Here is a 25,582-nt window from a genome sequence, read left to right as displayed (position 1 = left end):
ATATAATAACCTCAATAGTTGTAGGTATTTAAAAAATATCGTAACGTACCTACTCTGCAATTGTATTTAATTGTTAACACTTTGGACCAAAGTAAAAGGTCTTATTTTTACACCACAGTAAAAAATGTGTATTTATATATTAATATACTGTATGTCCATAAAATGATTTTAGGAAGATGCTTATTTTTCATTATATTAATTTCATAATTAATATTTTATTCACAAATTGTTTATTTATTAAAATTTGTTTTCTCACACCAAACACCAATCAACTTGTAACTGTAAATACGAACAGACATGCCATACTAACATATGGCTTGGTATTGCCAGACAAAAAATGTATATGTCTCAGGGACAGGATTGTCAAATTTGGTTCTACTTTCATCGCCAAATTGTATGTCCAAAATCGCTAACTCTAAGTCTTGACAAGCGCCATGTTTTAGTGCACACAATAGCATAACGTCGGCAGAATTACAAACAAAAATTTGTTAAAATTCTTTGGTATGGGGAAACATTAGAACATCTTCATAGTTTTTGTTGTAATTTTAAAAAAAATTTCAGTCTTTTTTTGTGAAAGTTACATTTAATGTCAGAAATAGTTCTACGAATAATTGTTCTGACAACATTCAAAACAAAAATATAAGATCGACAAGAAGTGTCCTCACGAGACAAATTCATATGTTGACATGAAATTGTTCCGTGCGTGAACAAATTGATGCCTTGTCAAGACCGAGGTTAAAGTTTTAGGAAATAACTTAAAAAATATATTTAAGCACTGTGTAGTAGGGACTAAGGAAATATAATTATTTGGTGTATAATTCTACAGAGAATGTACCATAACCATAAAATATTAATTATATGTCATCTACACCAACTGAAACTAGTACTTTTTGTCTTTATTCGGTTTTTGATCGAAAATCTAACAAAATTTCTTTAGTTTTCCCATACAAATTTGATGAAAACCCAGTATAAGCTACTAAAACACAACTTCCAACTCTGGATTTTCGTACTATTGAGCTTTAATATATGACGAACAAAGAGAAGAAAAAAATGTTTTCGATATTTTTAAATGTAAACAAATAATATCAATGAAAAATATAATAATTTTTCAATTCAATGGTTTTTCAAAAACAAAATACTAAATTGTCGATGCTAGTGTGAAGAAACTATAAAATCAAACCATATCCGGCAACACTATTTTCGTATGCTTAACATAAGGCAGCATCAAATTTGTTTCTCTCTCCTTTTTCTTTATTCGCTTTTCATACTATTTTTCTTGACGTCTACTATATTTTATTATTGACATTCGTACTGCATAGAAGTGCAAATTCGCTGAGCCACGGAAAAAAATATTTTTATTTTTTAAAATTTTTATTCTTATAGAAATTAAAACGAAAAATTTTAAATAATATGTGCAATTTTTTACCGAAATAAATTTTAACAAATTCAAGTGTTTATAAGTAATTTTTAATCGATAAAAAGAGAAATTGTAATTAAAAGAAAATTTTGTAAAACGTCATTCAGTGCTGTGTCATCAAGTAAAAAGAATATAAAAAAAGTTGTTGCAGCAATAAATTACGAAAAAAAGTGGAAAATATATTTTTTATACATTTTGTTTGAATAACCAAAACGACAAAATTAAGATAGTAAAATAAATTAAAATAACTTGAAATAAAAGTTAATTGCGTGGGGTGTGAATTTAATAAATTGGAGCGATAAAGGCAGCACAACAATATTGTGGAAGAAGACTACACCTATTTTCACCATTTCTTCTACATCAAATTTTTTCCCATTATATTTTCAAAGCAGTCTATCAGTCAGCAAGCCACAGTCAGTCATCGTTTCTTTTTTTATTATTTGGTTTTCCTAAATCTAACTCTGCTTTTGCTGCTGCTAGTTACCATATCCAAACACTTTACTATTTGTGTTATTTTAGTGGTGTTTTAGAGACTTGAGTGTCTGTTTAATTTAGTATTTTTTTACGTTTGTGGTGTCTCGTGACGTTCGTTTTAGCAGTGTTGCACATTCCCAGTTAGATTTTGGTTGATTGGTTGGGTTCACTAACTTTTCTCGCCAAACAAATAACAACAACATCAGCAACATTCACCAACTAAAATACCTACCTACTACTTACTACTCCATTTCGAAAATTTTAAAGCAAAAAATTCCATTCATATTTTTATTTGTTAAAATTTTATTATTTGCTGTTTGTTAATTCAGGTGAGTTACTTACATACGAATACTTTTTTACAAACAATTCTTTATTAGTTCATTTATTATTGTAATTTTCTTATTTATTTTGGTGTTAATTTATGTATATGAACTCTCTTGTTTTTTGTCGTCTTCCCTTTTTGCCTCTTGTTTCTTATTGTGTTGTATTTATTTATATATTTTCTCCACTTTGTTTACTTTGTGTTTTTCTTTCACATTCGTTCGTTCGTTCGAAACCGGAAATTTTACAATTGTACGATGTATTTCTTTTATTTTGATTGTTTTTTGCTTTCTTTGTGCCACAAAATAGAAAGTAGTTGTATTTATTTGGAAATTATTACTAATAATAATAAAACAAGACATATTATTATTATAGTTTTTGCTTAATAGTTTTTTGTTGTTGTCTTTTTTACACTAGTCTATTAAGAACTTTAGGTTGTACCTATACAGTTCGGAGGAAGTAATTATCATTATTCTGTGTAAAAAACCAAAAATAAAAAGTCAGATTTGCTAAATTTAATCTCTGGTCGATCTTCTATTTAACTATGGGGTTAGTTGAATTCAGGCTTCGTTGAAAATTGTTCTCCGAGTAGATGGCCGGTGTGCCTGAGTGCTTTTTAACTATAAATTTTGCTAAAGATATTGTTCACAGGCTTAATTTCTGTTACATAAATACATATATGTTTGTCATTGTCATAAAGTTCAGAATACGTCCGTTATTCTGAAAATTAGTAGCATAAATTAAGATAATCGAATCAGCTTGTATTTTAAGAAAATAAGCATAAAGACGCTACAATGCTTGTCGGCTGTCTTTTAGTTTAGGTGTTAAAATTCTTTAAATAGTATATGCAATAGTAAATATCTCCTTTAATAAATTAATAATCTAAACATTATGGGTATTATTGAATAAATCTTCAAAATATCTTTCAGTTGCTACAATATGGCGTCAACATGACGTTGTATTCCTTGACTGATAAAACCTTAGTCTCCTCGTGAAGATTGTGTTCTATTCCCATGACAGCAGCATCTACATACCGGAATTTACGAAAATATCCGGCCAAGGTCTGTCAACCCAGCAACAACAATCTGGCAATTATATTAAACATAAGATTTTCTGTAGAAGAGCAACAATATAATTGTCTAAATGTAAATTCTGAGTGGAAATACAGATGCAAATTTCATTTTCATATAAGAGCCTGATTCGAAAAAATTACCGGAAAACAATTTTCTAATTTTTGTATAAAATACACTTAAAATTATTAGAAATCTAAGTGATCTTCATACAAAAAATTTGTAATTGGTTTCCGTTCGTGTTTCTGATTGATGCTATAAGCATAGAGAAATACACATAGAGCAGGGACTAGAAAAAAACTGAAACAAAAATATAACTAAAAAAATCACGCATACTAGTGTTGTTTTTGTTTTCACATAGGTATTTTTCCAATACTTTTTTTCTAATTGATTAGAAAAATTTTTTAGTTCGTTCCATAAAGTGTTAGTTTGCAAAATTAAGTTTTGCTTGAACGGTAGTCATTTTATTTCATAATTTCAAAAGCAGGATTTCCACAAACATACTTTATTATTACATTTTTAGATAAGTAGATAAGCTTATTTATTCCTCGAGGGAACATAGGGATTCTACAAAAAGATATTTCCAACTTAATATTTTTATTCGCCATTATTTTTGCCTCATCCCATGATTTATTGATGCTAGCTAGTTTTTTCCTTACCTATATCAGGTATTTTTATTGTCTTCCTCTTTGTCTACTTCCATGTGGGTTCCATTCCAGCTCCATAGCTGTATGTGTATGGGCTCTTCTTTTGCCAAGCTCCAGAAGTTTTCGTTTGTTATTGTGTTGGGGCTGTATATGCCACATATAATGCAAAGTCTTTTATTTATCAGCCATGTTTCACTTCCGTATAAAAGGGTTGAATTGAAACATGCGTTGAAAATACGGGTCTTTGTTGGTCTTGTGATTTGTGGTGCTCGCCATATATTTTTTAATCTGCCAAATGCACTTCTTTCTTTATTGAGCTTATTCGTGATGTCCTCATTAATGCCACCGCTTGACGAAATTTTGCTCCCTATGTAGCAGAATCAGTCAACGTATTCTATTCGCTGATTGTCGATGGTGATATGAGCATTGCTGCTGTTATGTAGGCGCATGGCGTACGTCTTTTTTATACTTACTTACTTACAAAATATAATGGCGATAGAGGGCAGCCCTGTCGGACGCCCATAATGATCATGATCGTATCACCAATTGTCCCGCTGTATAGAAGCCGCAGTGTATTATTTTGTTTGTCACTCCTTTCTTATAGAGATGGTATAAGAAAGGAGTTTCTATTGACTGAATAGAACGCTTTTTTAAAATCAACGAAAAGCAGGTACAGTGGGGACCTCCATTCGATCAACTGTTCAATAACTATACAAGTGTATTTACCTGATCGACACAGATACGATATGGGCGAAACCCAGCCTGTTAGTCTCTAAGTCCAGACTATACAGCCTTGTATAAATCAACTTAATACTCTACAGTTGTCACAATCTCAGAGGTCATCTTTTTTAAGTAATTTTACTACATTACCTCTAGTCCACGAACAATTAATGATTTCTGTTCTCCAGGCTTGTACAATAATGCGGTTGAATGATGTTTAATTACGATATCTAATCTTTTGTAATTAAATAACAGTTGTTTATTTAGAAAACTTTTATTATAGAGAAACTGTTACGTTGTTGTTGTAACAGCTGTGACTTCGAAAGTTATTTCCATTGCTGAGTTGACAAGCTCTGGCCGAGTTGGAGTAGGTACATTCCGGAGCAAAGATAAAATTGTGGAAATATTTTTGGATTTTATTATTTCATACATATAACAATTTTTCTCATACTACAATTATTTAATACAAACAATACTCTGTATGAATCATTTCTCCACAACTTGCTAGTAGTTTGCAAGGGGGTTTTTCCTTTAATCTATTGAATTTGAATAATATCAATTAATTTCTAGAAGAAAATTTTATTTTATAATGAAATCTATATAAAAATGTACACACTGTTTTTATTTTTAACTTTGTTATCAAATAAAATTTATTTGTATATTTTATCTGTTTATTGTTAATTTAAACGTTTCACTTGAGCAGCAGAGTACTTCAATTCATAAAATCTTTTGTTTTTTTTTATGATATTGTTTTGTTTTCTAATTCATTATTTTTAAGTATTTTTGGTTGCCTCTTTTGTGTGTTTTCTTTTATTCGAATATCTGCTTAAATTTAGACTTTTTCCAAAAAATAAAAAAAATTAAACAAAAGACGAAAGTCATAAATTAATAAATTCAGTTTTAAAAATTAGCATTATTAAAGTGCATTGACTTTAGATTGGTGGCATATGGAGTTTAGCACTACTTGAGTTTCAGGTTTAAATTACTTTAATATCAAGGCATTTATATACATTTCAATTATTTTTTAATATTTATTGGAGGCGATCAAATTTGAGGGTTTTTTATTCTTGAAAATAAACTTGAAAATAACATGTGCATGGACCTGTGGTATGTGCTTGTATTGGCGAAAAAAAGCAGAAACACTTTAAAAGTATTTACTAGTCAAATATCAGTTCAGTTCTCTCAGAACTTTCAAGTTACTATCATTAATATAAACATTTTTTATTTGCTAATAGCAGTTAGAATAATATAAAACTAATGTTAGTTTCTTTAGAATTTTGATAAAAATAACTGTTGATTAGCACAACTAACTACCATTTCTCTTGCCGACCGTATGCTCTTTACTGTCTCTTTGTTGTGACAATGTTCTTTGAAATATTCGTATATAAATGTTTGCCTTGAGACACTAACTGGTCGTTGATCTTGAATTTTTGTTTAAATTCGTTGTTTGCCATTATTTTCAAAATAAACACTTTCTTTTGCGTTGAATTTTGTTCGCTTTACCCCAAATTCGTGTCTCTTTTGTAGTTATTATTTTGTTTTTTATTCGTAATTTTCTGTTGTTATTTACAGTTTATATAAAGCCTTTTATTTATTTCAATTTACTTCTTGATAAGATAACTAAACGCTTCAACTGTTGTGGTTTTTAATGGGTTTTGTGTTTTACGTTTGATATTGAGTCATACATTTGGGAACTGTATGTAGTTTCTCAAAATACTTGTATTTTTTTTTCTCCAAATTATGAGTAATTCTTCAAGGTTTCATTTATAGAGTACTAAACATAGAGCGGACACTTAAAAAAAAGTTAACAAAAAAAATTACACATATGAGTGTTGCTTCTTTACTCATCATTTTTTTTAAATACATCATTTAGGTTTTTGTCAACTGAGTTAGGTGTCTTTGATAGGAGAGTTTCTGATCTATGTGTATTTATCTATAGTTTAAATGTTAATATTGTTGTAATTTTATAGTAATCATATTTTTTGTATTTAAATTAACATTTTTGTTGTGGTTTTGAAAAATATTTGAAATATTTGTTGCTGTTACTATTGCGATTTAATGGGAATATTTGATTGAAGGTGGTTTGTAATCATTTTTATATTGATGCGATAAATTAGATATTTTTTGTGAAATTTTAAACTATAAATAAGATTTAGTTTTAACGTGATAAATTTCCAATTTAACTTTTGATAAATTTTGAGTGGGCAGTCACTTTCTAAGCAGCTCACTTGGTTCCATTTAAAACTGATCCCATTGTGATACTCAAGGGGTAAACAGCAGGGTATTTATAGTACTTCCGCTGCCGGGCAATTGCAGAAAAGGTGAGGCATAGTCTCCTCCTCTTCTTCATTATGACAGCTTATACAGTAGTCGTTGTACCGTTGCCTCATCATGCGTCCCAATTATACAGTGTCCTGTAATAAAGGATACAATTATCCTTATTTGCTCACGACGGAATTCCATAAATAGATTCGTCCTGTTGGCATCATATACGGGCCATGTCGAACTCGTTGTAGCACAGAAATGTTCACTGGTCCACCTGTTTTGTGCAGTCTCATATAGTTTCTGCTGTACAGCCAACTTACATTTAACAAGGCAAATACTAGAAAATTGAGAAGTGAATGAGAATTTTCTTTAAAGAACAAATTTTATTTGTTTATCCATTAGCAATTATATACTTGTTTCAAACCAAATTTTATTCGTATTTTTTTAAATAAAAATTGTATCGAATGATAAATGATTTTGCAAATTGTTGGAAATATTTGTGTTTATTTAAGTAAATAATAAAGTGTTATGTAGTAAACATCTTGCTAAAGTGATAGGAGAGATATTTACAAAGCACTTTGGTACAGTTATGGAAATTTAATACAATCGTACATTTGTACGTTATTTTGCATTTTAGACGACGATATATAAGTTTGTCATTCCGGAATTAAAAATTTTTTCACCAAAAATTGTTTTTACTTTGGCGAAAGATGTTCAAGTCCAATAAATTGTGCTACTTCACATAGGACGTAGTGAAGTGGGGTTGGCTGAACAGTTTAATATGTGGAGGGAGTCATGAGGACCCTATGCGGGATCAAAAAACTTAAGTCTGTTTCTCAATTCTGATATAAGTTCTGCCAGAACGACTCTTTTTTTACCCGGCAGACATCCAAGAACGAAATTCATACGGTATCCTGCTATGCCGAAATTGAAGGCGTCTCTGTGAATGTCATTCAAAGCTGTCATATACGAGCGGCGATCAAATGGATCCTGCACATATCTCTGTATGCTCTCCTCGTATTTCCGTATGTCCTGTCTGACATGCCTCGGGGAAGAATCCAACTGTGTGATATTGAAGTTTGGATGACTCCACCGGTGACATCACAGAAGGAACTGTTGCGTCAATATGACGTTGTGTTCCTTGATCGGTGGAACATTGTTTTCCTCGTAAAGGTGGTGTTCGGATGTAATTTGAAGGCAGCTTGTGACGGTCCCTAATGCTGCTTTTGACAGCTTTGAATATTTCTCCACTGCATCACTCAACGAAGGCGATCACACTGGAACAGCATAGTTGACCACTGACCGACCAATCGTATGTAACTAGCTAGGTTTCTTTGTTTCGCAGTTTATGCGAAATAGTAACAAGGTCTAAGAGAGATCAAAATTACATATAAGTTAATAAAAACAAGTAAGAGAGCTATATTCGGCTGTGCCGAATCTTATATACCCTTCACCAAATTATACCTTAAAATAAAAATTTTAAATATTTTCAGGTAAACAAAATTTAAATTTTTTTCCACTTGTTTTTAAAATTTTAATTTTTTTTTTTTAATTTTAAAAATTTTTTTTTTTTAGTTTTCAAATTTTTTTTTTTAATATTTAGTGAAAAAAAATTTTGATGAAAAAAAAAAATTCGGGTTAAAAAATATTTTTTCCGATTTTGACCCATTGTAGGTCCAACTTACTATGGTCTTATATACGTCGTTGCACAGGTCTTTGAAATATCTATCATTAGATATCCATATTGTCTATAATAATGATTTAGTAATCCAGATATGGGTCAAAAATAGGTCAAAAATCGAGGTTGTCCTGGTTTTTCCTTATATCTCAGCCATTTGTGGACCGATTTTATCGATTTTAAATAGCAACCGAGCAGGAAGAATTTCGGAGATATTGATGTATCATTCGTGTATGTAAGTTATTTAGGGGCTTCAGAAAGTTAATTTCAACACACAGACGGACATGGCTATATCGACTCCGCTATATATAACGATTCAGAATATACATATATAATTTGTGGGGTCGCAAATGAAAAATGTAGAAATTACAAACGGAATGACAAAGTTATATATACCCTTGCCACTCATGGTGTAGGGTATAAAAACGGGTTCAAAAAATACGCCTTCTGTTGTAAATCCCCCATTTTTAATACCCAATAACAATTTTTCTATACTAAATTTTATGTATAACAGCTTTTTCTGTAGTAAATTATGGGTATAACAGTTTTTTTTCTATAGAAAATTTAGTGTATTACAGTTTTTTCGATAGAAAATTTAGTGTATAAGAGTCTTTTCTATAAAAGAATATGTGTATAATAGTGTTTTATATGGAAAACGTTTTTTCTATAGAAAATCGTACGGGAAACAGTCTTTTCTATAGGAAAATTTAAATGTTTTTATAGAAAATTTCATGTATAACCGATTTTTCTATAGAAAATTTAGTGTATAACAGTTTTTCGATAGAAAATTTAGTGTATAACAGTCTTTTCTATAAAAGAATATGTGTATATCTAACTGCTTTTTATATAGAAATTTTATGTATAACTGTTTTTTCCATAGAAAATTGTTTGTATAACGGTTTTTTCTGTTTTTATATATAAAAATTGTTCTAAACTTATTTTGTGTAGAACAATTTTTGTCTATACAAATTTTGTGTATAACTGTTTGTTCTGTAGAAAATTTTGTGTATAACAGTTTTTCATTTGAAGTTTTTTTAATTCTCCGTCCCTGCGTTGGAAGCATAATTCAAACTTTTCTCTCCTAGATATTTCAAATCACGAAATTGAAAAAAATTTCTGTTGTTGAAATGCTCACAATTTAGCAATAAATTTGTACGGAAATCTCTAAATTTAGAGTCAGTCAGAAAAACATGATAAGATAACTAGTTACAAAACAAAACTTATTACCTTTTGTCTAAAAGTAAAACAATGATAATTTGTTTATCTCGGCAAGCTGATGATAAAAAGGTAGCATTAATAATTCACTTACAAAAATACATAAACAGAAGATAAAGCAATACAAAACTTTAATCATTAAGTAAACAAATATCTTATAAACAAAGCTTCCAAAGTTTTGCAGTTAAATGTGCCGGTCGCTTTAAATTTTCACAATTTCAGAAGTAAATGTAAGAGAATATAAAATTATTTAACAATGTTAAACTGTTAGCAATGACTTTCTGTAATTTTCTAAAAAATAAAATTATTTTCTGCTGTCATTTTGAATTATTTGGAAACCTTCAAATGCACTTATTCGAAGGCATTTCACAGATAATTTAATAATTTTCAGACTTGTGTAGTTGCTGAACTATCATTACTGATCATTTTAGTATATTAAATTCGTTTTGCTCATTCATTAGAGCTGCCAGTTATTTAATTTCAGTTCAGTAATCCTTTAAATTATCTCTCTTAACTCTCAATAAAAAGATGGGTTCTTACGGAACCCATCTTTTGATTTAATTATATGCTCAACTTCTTTATTACAAACAATAGTGGATTATTTTAGCGTTCGTTATTTAATTTCAAAGTTCTTACTAGACAAATCTACACTTAAACTTTAACATCTTTCTAAGCAATTAATTTGTTTAATAATTTTAATAGTTTATATTTTCAAATGTTTAATGTTTTTAAACTGATGCTCTTTGCAAAAAAAAAAATGCTGTGTGCTACTTATTCACTCTCTTAAATCAAGTAACCCCCTTTATTTTAGACCTTGATATCAATCTATTAAACACTTAAGTAAATAGTACATGTAGTCAAATAATAATTGATAAAAGCATTTTGTTTTTGTATTTCTGTTTTTGCCATTATCTCGACATTATGATAATGAATAATGATTAAAAAAAGCTTTTAATGCCTTTTATTTTTATAATTATTTCTTTTAATTTGTTAAATTTACAAATACTTAAAGAACATATACATATGTATGCATTTATGTGCGTATATATTATGTATATATATTAGGGTGGACCTTATTTCGCGCTTTTTAGATTTTCGATGCTTTCAAGGTGTAATATTTTTCGTCATCATCTAATACCCAAATGTTAAAATTTTTTGCAAAATCGGATAACGTTTAGAGGTTTCACATTTTAGTGGAAATTTCGAGTCTTAGATAAAAAAATTTGATTTCGAAAATTTAATTAAGAATTAATTCTTTTGAAATTTCTTTTACAACAAATTTTTAAAATGTAAAATTTGGGATTTGAGATAGGCATGAATTTTTGTGGTATGAAATTATAATAAGTTATTGATGAAAGAACATTATTATATTTTACTAGTTGACCGCCCCGGCTTCGCCCGGTAGCATTTACTTATGTTAGTTCTTCAAGTTTCTCCAACCCACATACGCCTGTTCTTATTTATTTGCAAATAAAATATCTAAATTTGTACTGCATACTTTAAGGAGCTTTTTTATTGCTCAAAATTTTTTATTTACTCAAAAAAAAAAAATTTCCGAGTTTTACCCGGAATTTTTGATTTTTTTTTCTTTACAAACGATCTTCTGAAAATTTCGAATCGAATAAAAAAAAATCAGCCAAATCGCTCCAGCCGTTCTCACCATTTCATTTTTATATATATAGATATTTAAACATCTACGGGTAAATGAAATTCAAAAACATTTTTTATTTGGATTTTTTTTTAAATATTGCTACCTCTAAACTTTATCAGATTTTTCCCAAATTTTCAACATTTGGTTTTTGGATCACAAAAACCTTGGGAACATTAAAATTCCAAAAAATTCTAAATAAGAACCACTCTAATATACATACATTTGTCATTACATATGTACATTCTAAACACGTGACTTTTAGTTAAAGTTTATACACATATAAATACATACAAACATAAAATATTATTGAAATTCAATTGGAATTGAACTCGAGACGTGTACAATGAAATTATTATAAATATTATTAAATTTCTAAAGGCGAACATGTTGTTGTTCTTGCTTTTATTTTTTGTACTTCAATGAGTAGAATTTATATTAAATAATACAATAAATGAATAAATATTAATTAAAATGTATGGTATTGTTTTACAATAGGTATACAATGTTTATCATCATTTTTGTAGCATTTTATTGTATTAAAGGTATTAAGTGGATACAATTTATAAAATGTTTTCTTAAGACATACTTAATTGAAATTGAATTATCAATTATTTGTAACTAGAGATATTGGTATTTGTTTGGTATGTTAAATTATGGACGGCTTTTTGTGTTTAGCAATATTTTTGGAAGTGAGAAAATCACAAAACAATCAGAATCGCTCTAATTATAGCATAATTATATAGGTCAAGTTTCACGGAGGCTTGGTAATAATTAGATTCTGCTGGGTTTAAATCCTTTTCTGCTGAAGGGATGTTTGTGTGTTACAAATATTCTGTTCGATCAAAAGCAATATGACAACATTGTCAGAAAACATGTGCAATTGACATTCGACTTACATTTTTAATATATTACTACACTTCAAATTTAACTTCGTTTCTTTTTTGTCTTTTAATTTGTTTAGTTGTGGGTCTTTACGCCAGTCGTAGGCATCAAGAGAACGTGGATCCTGAATTATATTGTAATAACTTGTTACGCACCTTCTTTCTCTGTTGTAATCTGACCAGCTATTTATGATATTTGTTTCTTATTTTATAAATTTTATAGACTTCTTTGTTATTCAAGTTGTTTAGAGACAGATATCCGATTAGGTTTGGCTCCTGATTTGTGTTGTTGTTGTAACAGATTTTTATGAAGAAGTTTTTAATTATTTTTTTATGTCAGTAGGTGGAGAAACGGTGTCAGTCTATGCGATAACAGACAGGTCAACGGTTTAAAGTGCCAGGAACAATACGGTAGTTGTTGAGAAAACTGCACCAACCGGCTCTTGCCTACATAGGGAGGTGTCTCTCAATATCAGATAGAGCTTTGAAAACGGTCATTTGATGCAAAAAAAGTTTAACATTTGCAATAGACAATGGACATGACGTCTTAGATGTCGTTTCCATTCGGATGTTTCTGTGAAGGGTAATCTCTGGGTGACTAAGCAACTGTCTAGTCAACAACACATTATGGTGTCTGGCTGACTGTAACTTCGTCTTCTCATGAAGATGATCCATTGGGGTAAACCTCGCCATTGGGTGTCGCTGAGGAATGGAGTCCATAACCCCAACCCAGCTTAATTAAGAAGAGAGCCACCATTTGCCTTGTATGTCGCTACAATCTCTCTTAATCCATGTCCCAAGAGTTGCCAGCTAATAATTTTGTCGATAGACTGTTTGTGGCTTATGTTGTACAAATTATGCACTAATTCTTCAATTTTAAGCTAAATACTTCATGTTGGAACTGTCCAAGTAAGCTCGTACACCTGCCATTATCCTAGGGGGGGTACTCCATAATTCGATTCGATAGGAAATCGTTTCGAATTACAATGTATTTAGCAGACAATTTCGAACATTTCCGTTTTCGGATTGAGTTGCGCAGTAACCCGCCTGAAATTTATTTGTTGTTGTTGTAGCAGCATAAACAATTTACAATAATCTATCTGGATGTTCTGGTGGTTCTGCATGTTGTTCAAGTCCAAGAAATTGAGCTACTTCAACAGGATGAGTCCATAAATCCATTGGACTGAGTGAAGTAGGGTTGGCTGAACAGTTAAATATGTGGAGGGTGTCATGAGGACCCTGACCACATGCTGGGCATAAGTTAAGGACGGCACGGTCTATGCGAGACCAAAAGGCATTAAGCCTGTTGCTCCATCCTGATCTAAGTTGTGCCAGAACGACTCTTGTTCCACGCGGCAGAACCTTCTCGGCGTCTGCTATCGGTGGTGGGCGACCTCCAAGTACGACATTCATACGGTATCCTGCTACCGCGGAATTGATGGCGTCTCTGTGAATGTCGTTCAAAGCTGTCATATACGAGCGGCAATCAAATGGATCCTGCACATACCTCTGTATGTTCTCCTCGTATTTCCGAAGGTCCTGTCTGACATGCCTCGGGGGAGATTCCAACTGTGTGATGTTGAAGTTTGGATGACTCCTCCGATGACATCCCAGAAACAACATGACGTTGTGTTCCTTGACCGGTAGAACCTTGGTTTCCTCGTGAAGGTGGTGTTCGGAGGTTATTTGAAGGCAGCCTGTGACGGTCCTTAAGGCTGCGTTTTGACAGCTTTGAATATTTCTCCACTGGGTATCACTCAACGAAGGCGACCACACTGGAGCAGCATAGTTGACCACTGAATCGTCTTGTAGGTAGCAAGCAAAGTTTCTTTGTCCATACCCCAAGTACTGCCGGCTAGTTCTTTGAGGACCTTGTTCCTATTTCGCAGTTTATGCGTGATTGCAGTGGCGTGTGCTGAGGAGGTAAAAAGGCTATCAAAACTGATACCCAAGATTTTCGGGTGGTTCACTGTCGGTTCACTGTTATTTGTAATCCTTGTCGCTTTTAATATTTTTGATGCTGTATCTGTCGGAATACTGGGATTATTGAAAGTGCAATGTTCAGACACTGTAATATATGGCATAAAATAGTCACAACTTTTATATCGTAACCGGAAATTTGGATCTTGACGGTAGTGTTTTCGGGTCATATGACGATCTTTAAATAAAATGAGAAAGTTCTTTTTCATCATCACTGCGAATGACCAACTCCGCATGTAGCAAGACAGAAATGTGTAGGACCCAGCATTTAAATAACCTAAAAGTAGTATTTTTGTCAGTCAGCGCAATTTTGAAAACTTTTCAGGAGAATCGGAAATAAGATGTTATAAGACATCTCAATGCAATAAGATGGATTAAGTACTCATTTCTATAGTAACCAGTCTTGATCTCATTGTGAGTCTCATTTTTTATTAAAATTTTAAAATCGAATTACACACAGAAAACAGATTCGTGATAGCAACCGAATTTGTTGCCAATCGAATCATTCGGTTGTAGACATAGAATATTTCGGTTCTATCAACAGAAATTCAGATGATAAAGAAGAATTTCGGTTGAAGCAACCAAACTTTTGTTACCCCTTTCAAAATTTCGTAGCCACAACTGTAAAATTCGGTCACTAAGGTAGAAGAATCATTCGATTGGCAACAAATTCGGTTGCTATCACGAATCTGTTTTTTCTGTGTAAATTAGATTTCTAAACCATTTCCTTGTGTGCAGCGAACTAACACATTAACTATTTCTATAACATTTATGATTTCCACTCGTGATTTACTAGGATACGCTGATAGCAGTCAAATAATAGTGGCTGTCCAATCGTTAGCATAGTTGGTGATTTTATTAGTGATTGAGGCAAAACTTTCCAACCACTTAATTTTAAATACTTTTTGCAGGTACTGCAACATGTGGCCGAGCGTTGTCATGATGGAATATTCCGGTTTCATGCTTGCCGCATATTCTGGGCATTTTTCGGCCAATGCTCGCTACAGATTCCCTGTGATTGTCTGGTCAGATTTCAGCAGCTCATAGTAGATAGGACCCTTTTGCTCCCACCAAATACATATACAGTGCACTCGCGATAATATGAACTAATTAAAACCAGTTCAGTTCAGTTTTGCAAGATTGTTCATATTAGCGAATGTCATCTAATTCCCATATATTGGGGTGTTCATATTATCGCGAGTGCTCTGTAATTACCTTAGCGCCATGGATATTTGGCTTTGGTGTCGATTCGTCTTTATTGTAATGGATCCAAACGTTTTGCTTATTTGCTCTTATTTCTTTTTATAAACCATAATTTCAAAAATGTGCATTTAAAGTGGGTCAAAATTTAAGGTCAGTGCTAGTTAATCTGCAAAAATTTCTATAATTTTTAAGAAATTGCTAAATATTCCTCAACAATTCAATGGATTTTTATTGGAACTTAAACTGTCCAGACTAATAAGTGCATAATTTAATTATATTGTACTTTCGATAAGCAAATAAACATTTCGGGTTGCGGTAACATGTTCCTCATCAACAATAATACAAATTATTGATAAATTCATATAACTATCTTCCGTAGGACTTACATAAATTTATCGATACTTATTAAATTACTTGTCCATTGATTTTCTTCCCTTTTACATGTTTGTTTATTGCTTGCTTGTTTTGTTATCGAATATTGTTTTTATTTTTCAGATTGTTTAAATTTTTATGGTTTCATTTAAATTACATATCGTTACCTTAATATAGAAAGGCCCTAACTCGTTTTTTTGACGACCAGATTTTCATTTATTTCGATAAATGGTCCGCTCATTAACATATTTAGCCAAAAAATCTCGACTTAAAAAAGCACGCGTTAGGACCTTTCTATATTAAGGTAACGATATATATATTGATTTAATTATTTCTTGTTAGAATTTTTCTTTATTTTCCCTTTATCTTTCCAGACATTATTATTTTTTTTTATGGCAAATTTAATTATTTCCGTTTTGTTTATATTGGTATTTTAATTCAATTGTTTTCGGTTTTTGTTTTTCGGCCTGCATTGAACTTGTATCTTAATTTTTTTTTTACATTTAAAGACTGCTAGGTATTTGCATATTATTTTTTTTCTTCCAGTAACAATGACCTTAAGCTTACGTGTTGGTGTATGGATTTTTTTATTTTTGAAATAATTATTGTATCGTTTAGTGCAGAAAGAGAATAAATAATTGTTGAAAATATTTTGCAACTTGACCCTTTGGAATATGTATGACGAGTGCTCTCGTCACGTTTCAGGGAGCAGCTGTTTGTGGAATAAGTATTTTAAATAATTGCTTAAATGTTTGTTACATGTGGCAATGTTTTCGTAAACAGGTAACAAAATTGTTGTTTTAGCTAGGCTAGATGTTATTTAAAAGCCGGCCAAGTGAAATAAATGCGTTGAAACACATTTATTAAATAAATTAAGGGCTTAGGGCAACAATGATTTGATAATGTTGAAATATTGAAAAATTCAATTTCACAAATGTTTTATTATTTTATAAAAAACTTCACCTGATTTTGAAAATATTTTCATAAACATTTCTGAAAAACAACAAATTTTGCGAAAAACTGCTCAAAGTACCGAAAAATAAAAGCTGATCTTTTTGATGACCCACAAATGAAACTTTTAATGAATCATTAAATCAATGTTGTGAAAAAAACGAAATTTCTTAAGAAATCAGAAGACTGAAAAGTAATTGATTGACTTCGTTTACAATTTGGTTCTAGTAGTTAGAAGGAGAATTAAGAATGATCTGGTGACATCCTTAAGACAATTGTGTTATACTGCTTTTCAGTTTCATAGATCTAGTTTGAATTTGACTATATACTGCATATATGCTGAAGAACGTGCTTTCCAGGGAAAGGATATTGTTCTTGTATGTGGATGTTTTTGAGTGTGATTGGCTTTGTAGGAGAAGGTGAATTGTCATGTTATATGAATGATTATTTTGATAATGGTGCCTTATTAGTGATGGTAATGAATCTGTTGATATTGTTTCACTTGAGGTTGTGAATGTATAATTTTATTTCGATAGAGTTAATCACTCCTATCTCGAATCAATATTTCACATGAAATATGTTCCCTTTTCACATTTTTCGTTCATCAACTTTGTTCACGTGAAAAATTCCCCATGTTGTGAATTTTTTACATGGAATTTTGTAAACAATAAACAGCTGTTACTAACAAAATCAACTATTGTGAATGAAAAGTTCATGGGAATATTAAGATAGCAATTTTCCCTTCGGGGGAAATGGATATTTCATGGGAACATAAATTTTACATGTTATTGCCGATAGGGGTGAATGTGACTTACATATATGTACGTTTATATCCAGGTCTTTAATCTTGTTATTTTTTCGGTTTTATTTGTATACCCTTCACCTTCGTGAGAAGGGTATATATAAGTTTGTCATTCCGTTTGTAATTTCTACATTTTTAATTTCCGACCCTATAAAGTATATATATTCTGGATCCTTATAGATAGCGGAGTCGATGTCCGTCTGTCTGTCTGTCCGTCTGTCTGTTGAAATCAAATTTCTGAAGACCCCAGATATCTTCGGGATCCAAATCTTCAATAATTCTGTCAGACATGCTTTCGAGAAGTTTGCTATTTAAAATCAGCAAAATCGGTCCATAAATAACAGAGATATGAGCAAAAAACCGGGACAACCTCGATTTTTGATCTATATATATCTGGATTACTAAGTCATTAATATGAGAATATGGATATCTAATGATAGATATTTCAAAGTCCATTGCAACGATGTAGATAAGGCTATAGTAAGCCAGTTTTCGAATTTTGCACTTTAACATTCTCTTTGTTCTTTAAATAAATGCCTTGGCGGATCACATTTGCCTTTTTTTTTGACGGCCTTTCAATCTATAGGTAATATCAATGATTTCCTTCAATGTCTATCGATGAATTCTTTGAATATTAAGCAATTATGTTAGGAGTTAATGATCGATATTTACTTGGCCGTAATAGATCCGTTGATGTTTCTACTTTCAATAGGATTAATATGATTTGAAATAATCATATTCAAAGTGTTTTAGATTTATAACCTTGATTTCATTCCGCGAATATATTTTCGACTCATGGTATTATGATGCGTCTCACACAGATTATATATGGGAAAGTATATGGGGATCTGCAAATTTGAATAACTAAAATTAGTAAATCGTACAAGAACAAAAATATTACCTAATAGCGTTTAGATTTTAATTTTCAAAATCAAATTAAAGTTTTTCTCTTAGCCATTCCATTAAATTAATTTCTAGGCATATTTCCTTAGTACAACAAACGTATTGAACTCATTCTTTTGAGAATTAATTCTTTATAGAATTAATTCTTATTGAATCATTTCATTCAAAACAAAATACATGTTAGTGATTATATTTTGTTGTTTTATCAACCATGTGATTTGTTTTATTTTTGTTTGACAAAACGGAGTGTCTCTTCTCTATGTATAAATCTCTATGCATTCAGTAGTAGTCATGTAAAAAAAAGTGTATAGCCTTTAAAAAGTTGAATATGTTGAATTTTAACTTGAAATTAGTATATTCATTTGATAATCTTAATAATAAAATTATTGCATGCTGATATTCTTGTTTGTTCAGTTTGATATGTAAAAAAAATATACTGCAATTCTTTAGGCAAAACTTTTTTCTAAATGAATTTTTTTATATAAAACTCAATTAATTGTGACTAATTTTAATAATGAATATGAATTCTTACAGTTTTGATTATAAATGTTTTTACACACGTACAATATATGTATAATTTGCTCCCAATTTATTTTTTCTAGAATTGTTTGTATAAAAAATACTTAATTTTGTATCTTATTATTATTATTATTTTTTTTTGAGTATCATATATATTTTCACCATTATATTGTTAATTATAACTACATTTTTAATAATACAAATGCTTTAAATTATTTATATTTCAATTTTTAATCTTGTTGTATCTCTTAGCTTGCTTTGGAGCACTAAACCAAATAAATATAAAATAAAACGCCAACATAAAATATAAAGTTTAAACAAACAAAGAATAAATCACATTAAACTTAATTTGCAAATAAAACAAACAGCAAAACAAACAAAAACAAATCAAACAAAGCCTTAAATACAAAACAAGGGCCCGAAAAGTAAGTTCTAATGAAATTGTATAATTTTTTTTCCACCTAAGAAAATGAAACTTGTGGTTAATTTTTGTTTACTATTTTAATTTTCACATTAACCCGTTAAAAATGAAATACGTTTAAAAAAAAAACATTTCGAACAAAACAATCAAACACTTTATCATACCAACTACCACTTATCATACCTTCTCCTACTATTACACTTTTAAATAAACAAACAAACATATATTAAATTTTTGGTATTAAACTAATTTCAACACTAAAATAATCACTTTTGTTATTTATTTATTTTAAACACTTGTTGGAATAATTGTTTTTCTTTTGAATTTTTGTTGGTTAATTTCTTTACTATTGTATATTGTATATTGTGTTTTGTTTCTCTGTTTTAAGCCTTAACTTACAAACAAAAATAAATTATTTTGCAAATATTTTCAAAAGTGTGTTTTTTTAAGCCCGATAGAACTTTTGAAACGTGTAACTGCCAAACGAACTGTCATACTTCGCTTACTTTTTGCTATATATGATCAGTATACTCTGGCAAATCATCATCAATAGATTGACGTTTGAACAACTCTACCAAATTATCCAAATCAGTCATCGATTCGCGCAACTTATAGCCGAATGTTTTATGGCAAAATTGTGTTCAGCGATGTGGCTCATTTTGGAATTTGTTAATAAACAAAATTGCCGCATATGGACCAATCCACAACAGACTCCATTATATCCAGAAGAATGCAACGTTGATCAATGATTTTTAGTTTGAAAATATGGATGACATTGATTCGGACGAGATTTATTGAAATCAAAATTTGGCGATAAATTGATTTCAAGAAATGGTCCTGTCTCCAAGGTCGTGTGATTTGACACCTCTCGATTATTTTCGGTGGACCGCTGGTTTATGCTGATAAACCAGCAACAATTGACGTCTTGGAGGCAACCAAGTCGAAAAATTCGTGCTAAATTGGACGTCAAGAACAGCCGCCATATGCCAGAAATCATGTTGAAATGTTAATGCCCAAATGTTGATCTTTCGAATAAAACAATTTTTTGATTAAAATTTACTTTTTTTGTTGTTATTTTTTTACAATTTCAAGTTCTATCGGTCATAAAAAAACCCGCTTTATAAAGGTTTTCCAAAGATTTCTTCTTTGTTGAATTGTTTGGTCTAATTTTTAATATGTACATTCATAAGTATTTCTGATTTTCTAACAAGTCATCATTATCACTAATTTAATTGCCATCTTTTTCCTATTAACAGTTTGTTTTCTTTAGTCTAATATAACTTATTATTGGAACTTTTTCTTTGATATATACTTTGAATGTAGACTAATTAATCATTTCAATAAAATTGTACAGTGGAGAGCATAATAAAATAATAACTATTTACATACTATTTGTTGTCATTCGCATTGGTAGCCTAGCAAATTGTTACTCTGTCTTTATTCAACTAGTTTTCAATCCGAAAATTTTTCAGACTTGCGCTATTTTATTGAACAGAATCGCCTATCGAGTTAAAAATCAGCACAAATAATATAGACTGGAATCATACTATCGAATACCTTAACGAACGGTTGATAACACTAGTTTACAATGTTTGTGTAATTAGGTCTTCTAACTTCGGAAAAAATATTAAAAAAATCCTGGACGTCAAACTTTTGAGATATTTCTTAAAAACGAAACATATAAAAATTTACATTAAATTAGTACAAAAAAAATAAAAAGTGAAGTTCTTTTTATAATTATTTTCATTTGTTTCCCTCACGACACTCCCACAGTAGTCTCCTAGCATATTCTGATCCCAAAAACCTTGATAATTCCTCTCGAAAATCTTCAAATCTTGATGGAAACGCTCTCCATGTTCGTCACTCATGTGTCGGAGGTTTTTCGGGAAAAAATCCACATGAGAATATAAAAAGTGAATTTTGAGGGATATATTTACACCCATCAGTTCAAAATTATGTAATAAATTCGCAACAATATCTTTGAATTTTGACTTTTCTTATTCCCCAAAAATTCTTGAACAACAAGTTTAAAAGAATTCCATGCTGCATTTTCAACGTCGGTTAATAGACACTCAAATTTGGTATCAACCAAAATGTTTCTTATTTGACGACCCACAAATATGCCTTCTTTTAGTTTAGCCTCAGAAAGACTCGGGAACACGCTGCATAAATATTGAAATGCTGGTTTTGTCTTATCTAAAGCTTTTACGAAATTTTTTAATGTAAATAAGCATTTTGCAGTGTTTGTGTTATAGGAAAACCTTGATTTGACTGAATAATTTTTCCGCAAATAAAACAAAAATGGTCTGGGTTTATTTTACACTTTCTAGAAGACATTTTAAAATAGTTTTTACTTCAGAGTTTTGTATTTAATAGCGATTTATTAACGTTTATCTATAGGAAAGATGTACTTTTAAACAGTATTTATTTTTTTCCCGTTAATTTTTTTTGGAATTTGTCAAAAGAATACAACTCTGAAAGTATCTAGTAGCTTCGCCAGAGTGTTATGTACCCAAAAACGATGTAAATACCTAATTACCACAATTCGGTACACTACAGTATGCATTAGTAGTACTCAGGTCAGGGGAAAAATAAAAACCCATATATCTCAAAATTTTGACGTATAGAAGGGAAACAAAAAATGGTCAATTAACTAGCGTCCCTAGCTCTTCTCGAAAATATAAGTTTCATTCCATGAGCAAACAAAAATGTTTGATTTGTAAACTAGTGTAATAGGCCTTAGCTCCAACTGTTAGTTGAGAATTTCATGTATTACTTTGATCTTCTAACTGTTTAGCAGCACATTATTCAATGGAAACTTTTTTCAAATCCATATTCCGTAATTTAAGTTTTCAAAGACATTACATTTTACCAATTATAAATGTATATTTCTAAGTACACAAATAAAACAGTCAAGTTTGGTTATCAATAATCTAAAATTGATATTTGATTTCTGTCTCGTCCATTTTAAATGTACTTTGGAAAATTGTATACGAGCAGTGTGGATTTTTTGGTGTGGGCCAGGTTTTTAGTAAAATACTATGTTTATATTTTGCTTTGTTAATATAATTTGGAATTTGATTTCACTGGAAAAATATTTGAAAAAATTTATTAAAATTAATGTAAACTCGAGTACGCAGAGTGGCGCTAACCTTTTTTTAGGTTAGCTCTTGTTTTCGAGATATACCGTTAATTCGAAAATGGAGGAGGTTGCACAACATATATTCGCCTAATTCAAAAACGGTTTAGTTTATTAAATAAACTGAAAAAAACGAAATTCCACAATAACATTACCTTTAAGCAGAGATTAAAATTTTTTTTAATATGCGCTGTCGTTTTAGAAATATAGATTTTGGCAACATAAAAATAATTTTTTTAAGAAAATTTTGAAATTTTTGTTTTTAAAATGGCATAAAAAATTGGAAAATGCGGAATAAAATTGGAAATATTTCTAAAAGGACTGCGCAGATTAAAAAAAATGTTAATCCTTACTTAAAGGTAATTTTATTGCCGAATTTCAGTTTTATCAGTTTATTGAATAAACTAAACCGTTTTTGAGTTACGCGAATATATGTTGTGCAACCTCCTCCATTTTCAAAATAACGGTATATCTCGAATACAAGAGCTAACCTAAAAAACGCTTAGTACCACTGGATTCAGCGTACACAAATTAGTTTAACCCGCCGGGTACCCCTCTTTCGAGCACAGTTTAATTCTTGTATTCGTTCTTTTCATTGAATTAGAATTAATTATGAATTAAAAATTCTTAAATGCACAAAATATGAATTGCATTCGTATTTTGCAAAAAAAAAGAATGACTTAAAAATGTGGGATTTTATAAAATGTTTAGCTTTATTTTGACATTTGTACAATATGAATTTATTCAAAGTATTGGTCATTGCTAGGTATGACATTTTCCCTTCTTTCTAGTATATAAATAAAACATATAAATTCCGGGCCAAAAGAACTGCTCATCTTTTAAGGACAAGAACGAATCAAGTCTATTTCGGATAGTCTGTTCTGAATCGTATCCCAGAGAGATCGTTCTGTATCGATCGAAACAAATAGTAGTCGGAAGGGGCAAGGTCTGGACTATAAGGCGGGTGTAAATTAACTTCCCAACCACTTTATTCTAAATACTTTTTAACAGGTATTGCAATATGTGGCCCAGCGTTATCATAATGGAATATTACAATTTCATGTCAGGGCGTTTTTCGACCAATGCTCGCTTCAAAAGAATAAGTTGCATTCGGTACAGTTTCCCTGTGATGGTCTGTTCAGATTTCAGCAACTTATAATAGATACGACAAATTACAGAACATTACCATAGTTCCATGGATATTTGGCTTTGGTGTCGATTCAGCTTGACATACGATCTCTTACGCTTTGGGTTATCGTAATGGATCGATCCATTTTTCATCGCAAGTAATGATTTGGTGCAAAATGATTTTCATTTATAGTGTTCATGCTGCATTTCGGAAATGTAAAATCGTCTTTCAGCATCTGACGCTTTTCGAAGCAAAAGATACGCTATCTGATGTGGATTCATATTGCAATAAAATATTTATTACAATGAAAGTCAATAATAATGCATTCAAGAATTTATATTTCAAGTTGATTTCATGAAACGGATGCATTCAAGACATTAATTCGCGATCATTAAAATTTTAATTAAATTCATTGCTTTCCAGTTCAACATGAATTCATTAAAATTTTAATTCAATTCATATTTTCGGCAAAGTTAATGCATTGTAAAAATCACATTTAATTGGCTGAATAACACGAAGTTTCATTCTTTTAAAGCTTTGATTCAAATCCATTACAAAATATTTATTGAATTTATCAATTTTTCTTCAATTCAATTCATTCATAAACATGAATTAAGATTTTGTGGAATTAAACTTAAACTGAATTAATTAATCTTCTACAACTGTGATAAGCCGACCTACGATTAAATAATTTTTGGGGCGAGGGTCTTCAAATTATTAAATATTACGTCCTGGAAATATTTATTCGTCTGTCATAATTTGAAATGTAACTATGCAAATACTTTGAATATGATTTGAGTTAAACTTTTCAGAAAGTAACATATTCCATGAACTATCTGTTGCGCCAAATTTCTAGCAATTAATTTTGCACATTGAAGAACTTTGCAAACTCTTGTCTAATGGATTTTGTTGAAAATATCAAAATAACGCTGAGGCATTTCTTTACTTGGAAACAGTTTGGCTCCATTGAATTCACTCAAATTATAATTGAACAAAATCTTTTTATTTACAACCATATAGTTAAATTTACATATTCAACACACATTTATTTAAATGTTAAATACTCGTTACTACTTCAGAAGTAAATAAAATACATCCCAATTAAGTGTTCTCCACTGTACACTACTAAAATATTCAACTACTATTCACATATATTTTAAACCGATATAAAAGTTATGTTTTTAATTGAAATAATAATAATAAAAAAACAGAAAGCAATAAAACCAAGCAGTTTAATTTTAGCTTTTAAATCTTTTTTTTATTTTTGTTTGTGTAACTTTGTCTAGGATTGTGTGTTGTTTTCTTTGTTTTATATTTTTTGCAATTATGAAATAGTTTTCTTCTGTACAAACAGAAATGTGCAAACACAAATGACGTAAACATGTAAGACAAGCAAAAGTCTTCAGTGTCAGATTAAGAACTTGTAAGGCTTTGGTTTCGTCTCTTCTTCTTCCAACTGTCTGCTGTTCTTAGCTACTTCTAAATAATAATTCTCTAATGTGGTTATAGTTTTTTTTGAGACATTTGCTAGGCGAGTACTACTACAATATTTATCTATAAATCATATTTTTTATTTTACCTTTAAACTAACTAAAACATAACTTTTATTGAAGTATATAAAATGTAAAAAAATAAGTTTCTGTCTTTTGGTTTTTATAAATTTGCTTAATTGTTATTAAATTAAATTTTTTCTATATTTTTTTTTTACTTTATTTTAAAGTGCGAAAACATAAAGACGATATGCAAGTCAATGTGGCAGGTCTACGTCGGAATATAAAAAATTTAGCCCACAACTACTCTGATGCCCAGGTAATAATTAAAATT

At 30.3% G+C, this 25,582-nt stretch overlaps 1 protein-coding gene across 1 annotated transcript in view; it reads left to right on the top strand.

Annotated features, from left to right (window-relative positions):
- The first annotated feature begins 1,298 nt into the window (after window positions 1-1,298).
- Window positions 1,299-25,582, top strand: part of lqf (epsin homolog lqf) — a 37,176-nt gene continuing 12,892 nt past the window's right edge. The window contains 3 exon segments of the mRNA XM_065506522.1: window positions 1,299-2,220; window positions 19,322-19,494; window positions 25,479-25,567. Coding sequence (XP_065362594.1) covers window position 19,494; window positions 25,479-25,567 — 90 coding nt within the window. The 5' untranslated portion in view covers window positions 1,299-2,220; window positions 19,322-19,493.

Source organism: Calliphora vicina, chromosome 3 (assembly GCF_958450345.1).
Source record: "Calliphora vicina chromosome 3, idCalVici1.1, whole genome shotgun sequence".
Classification (NCBI taxonomy): domain Eukaryota; kingdom Metazoa; phylum Arthropoda; class Insecta; order Diptera; family Calliphoridae; genus Calliphora; species Calliphora vicina.
This window is presented reverse-complemented; position numbering and strand designations above follow the sequence as displayed.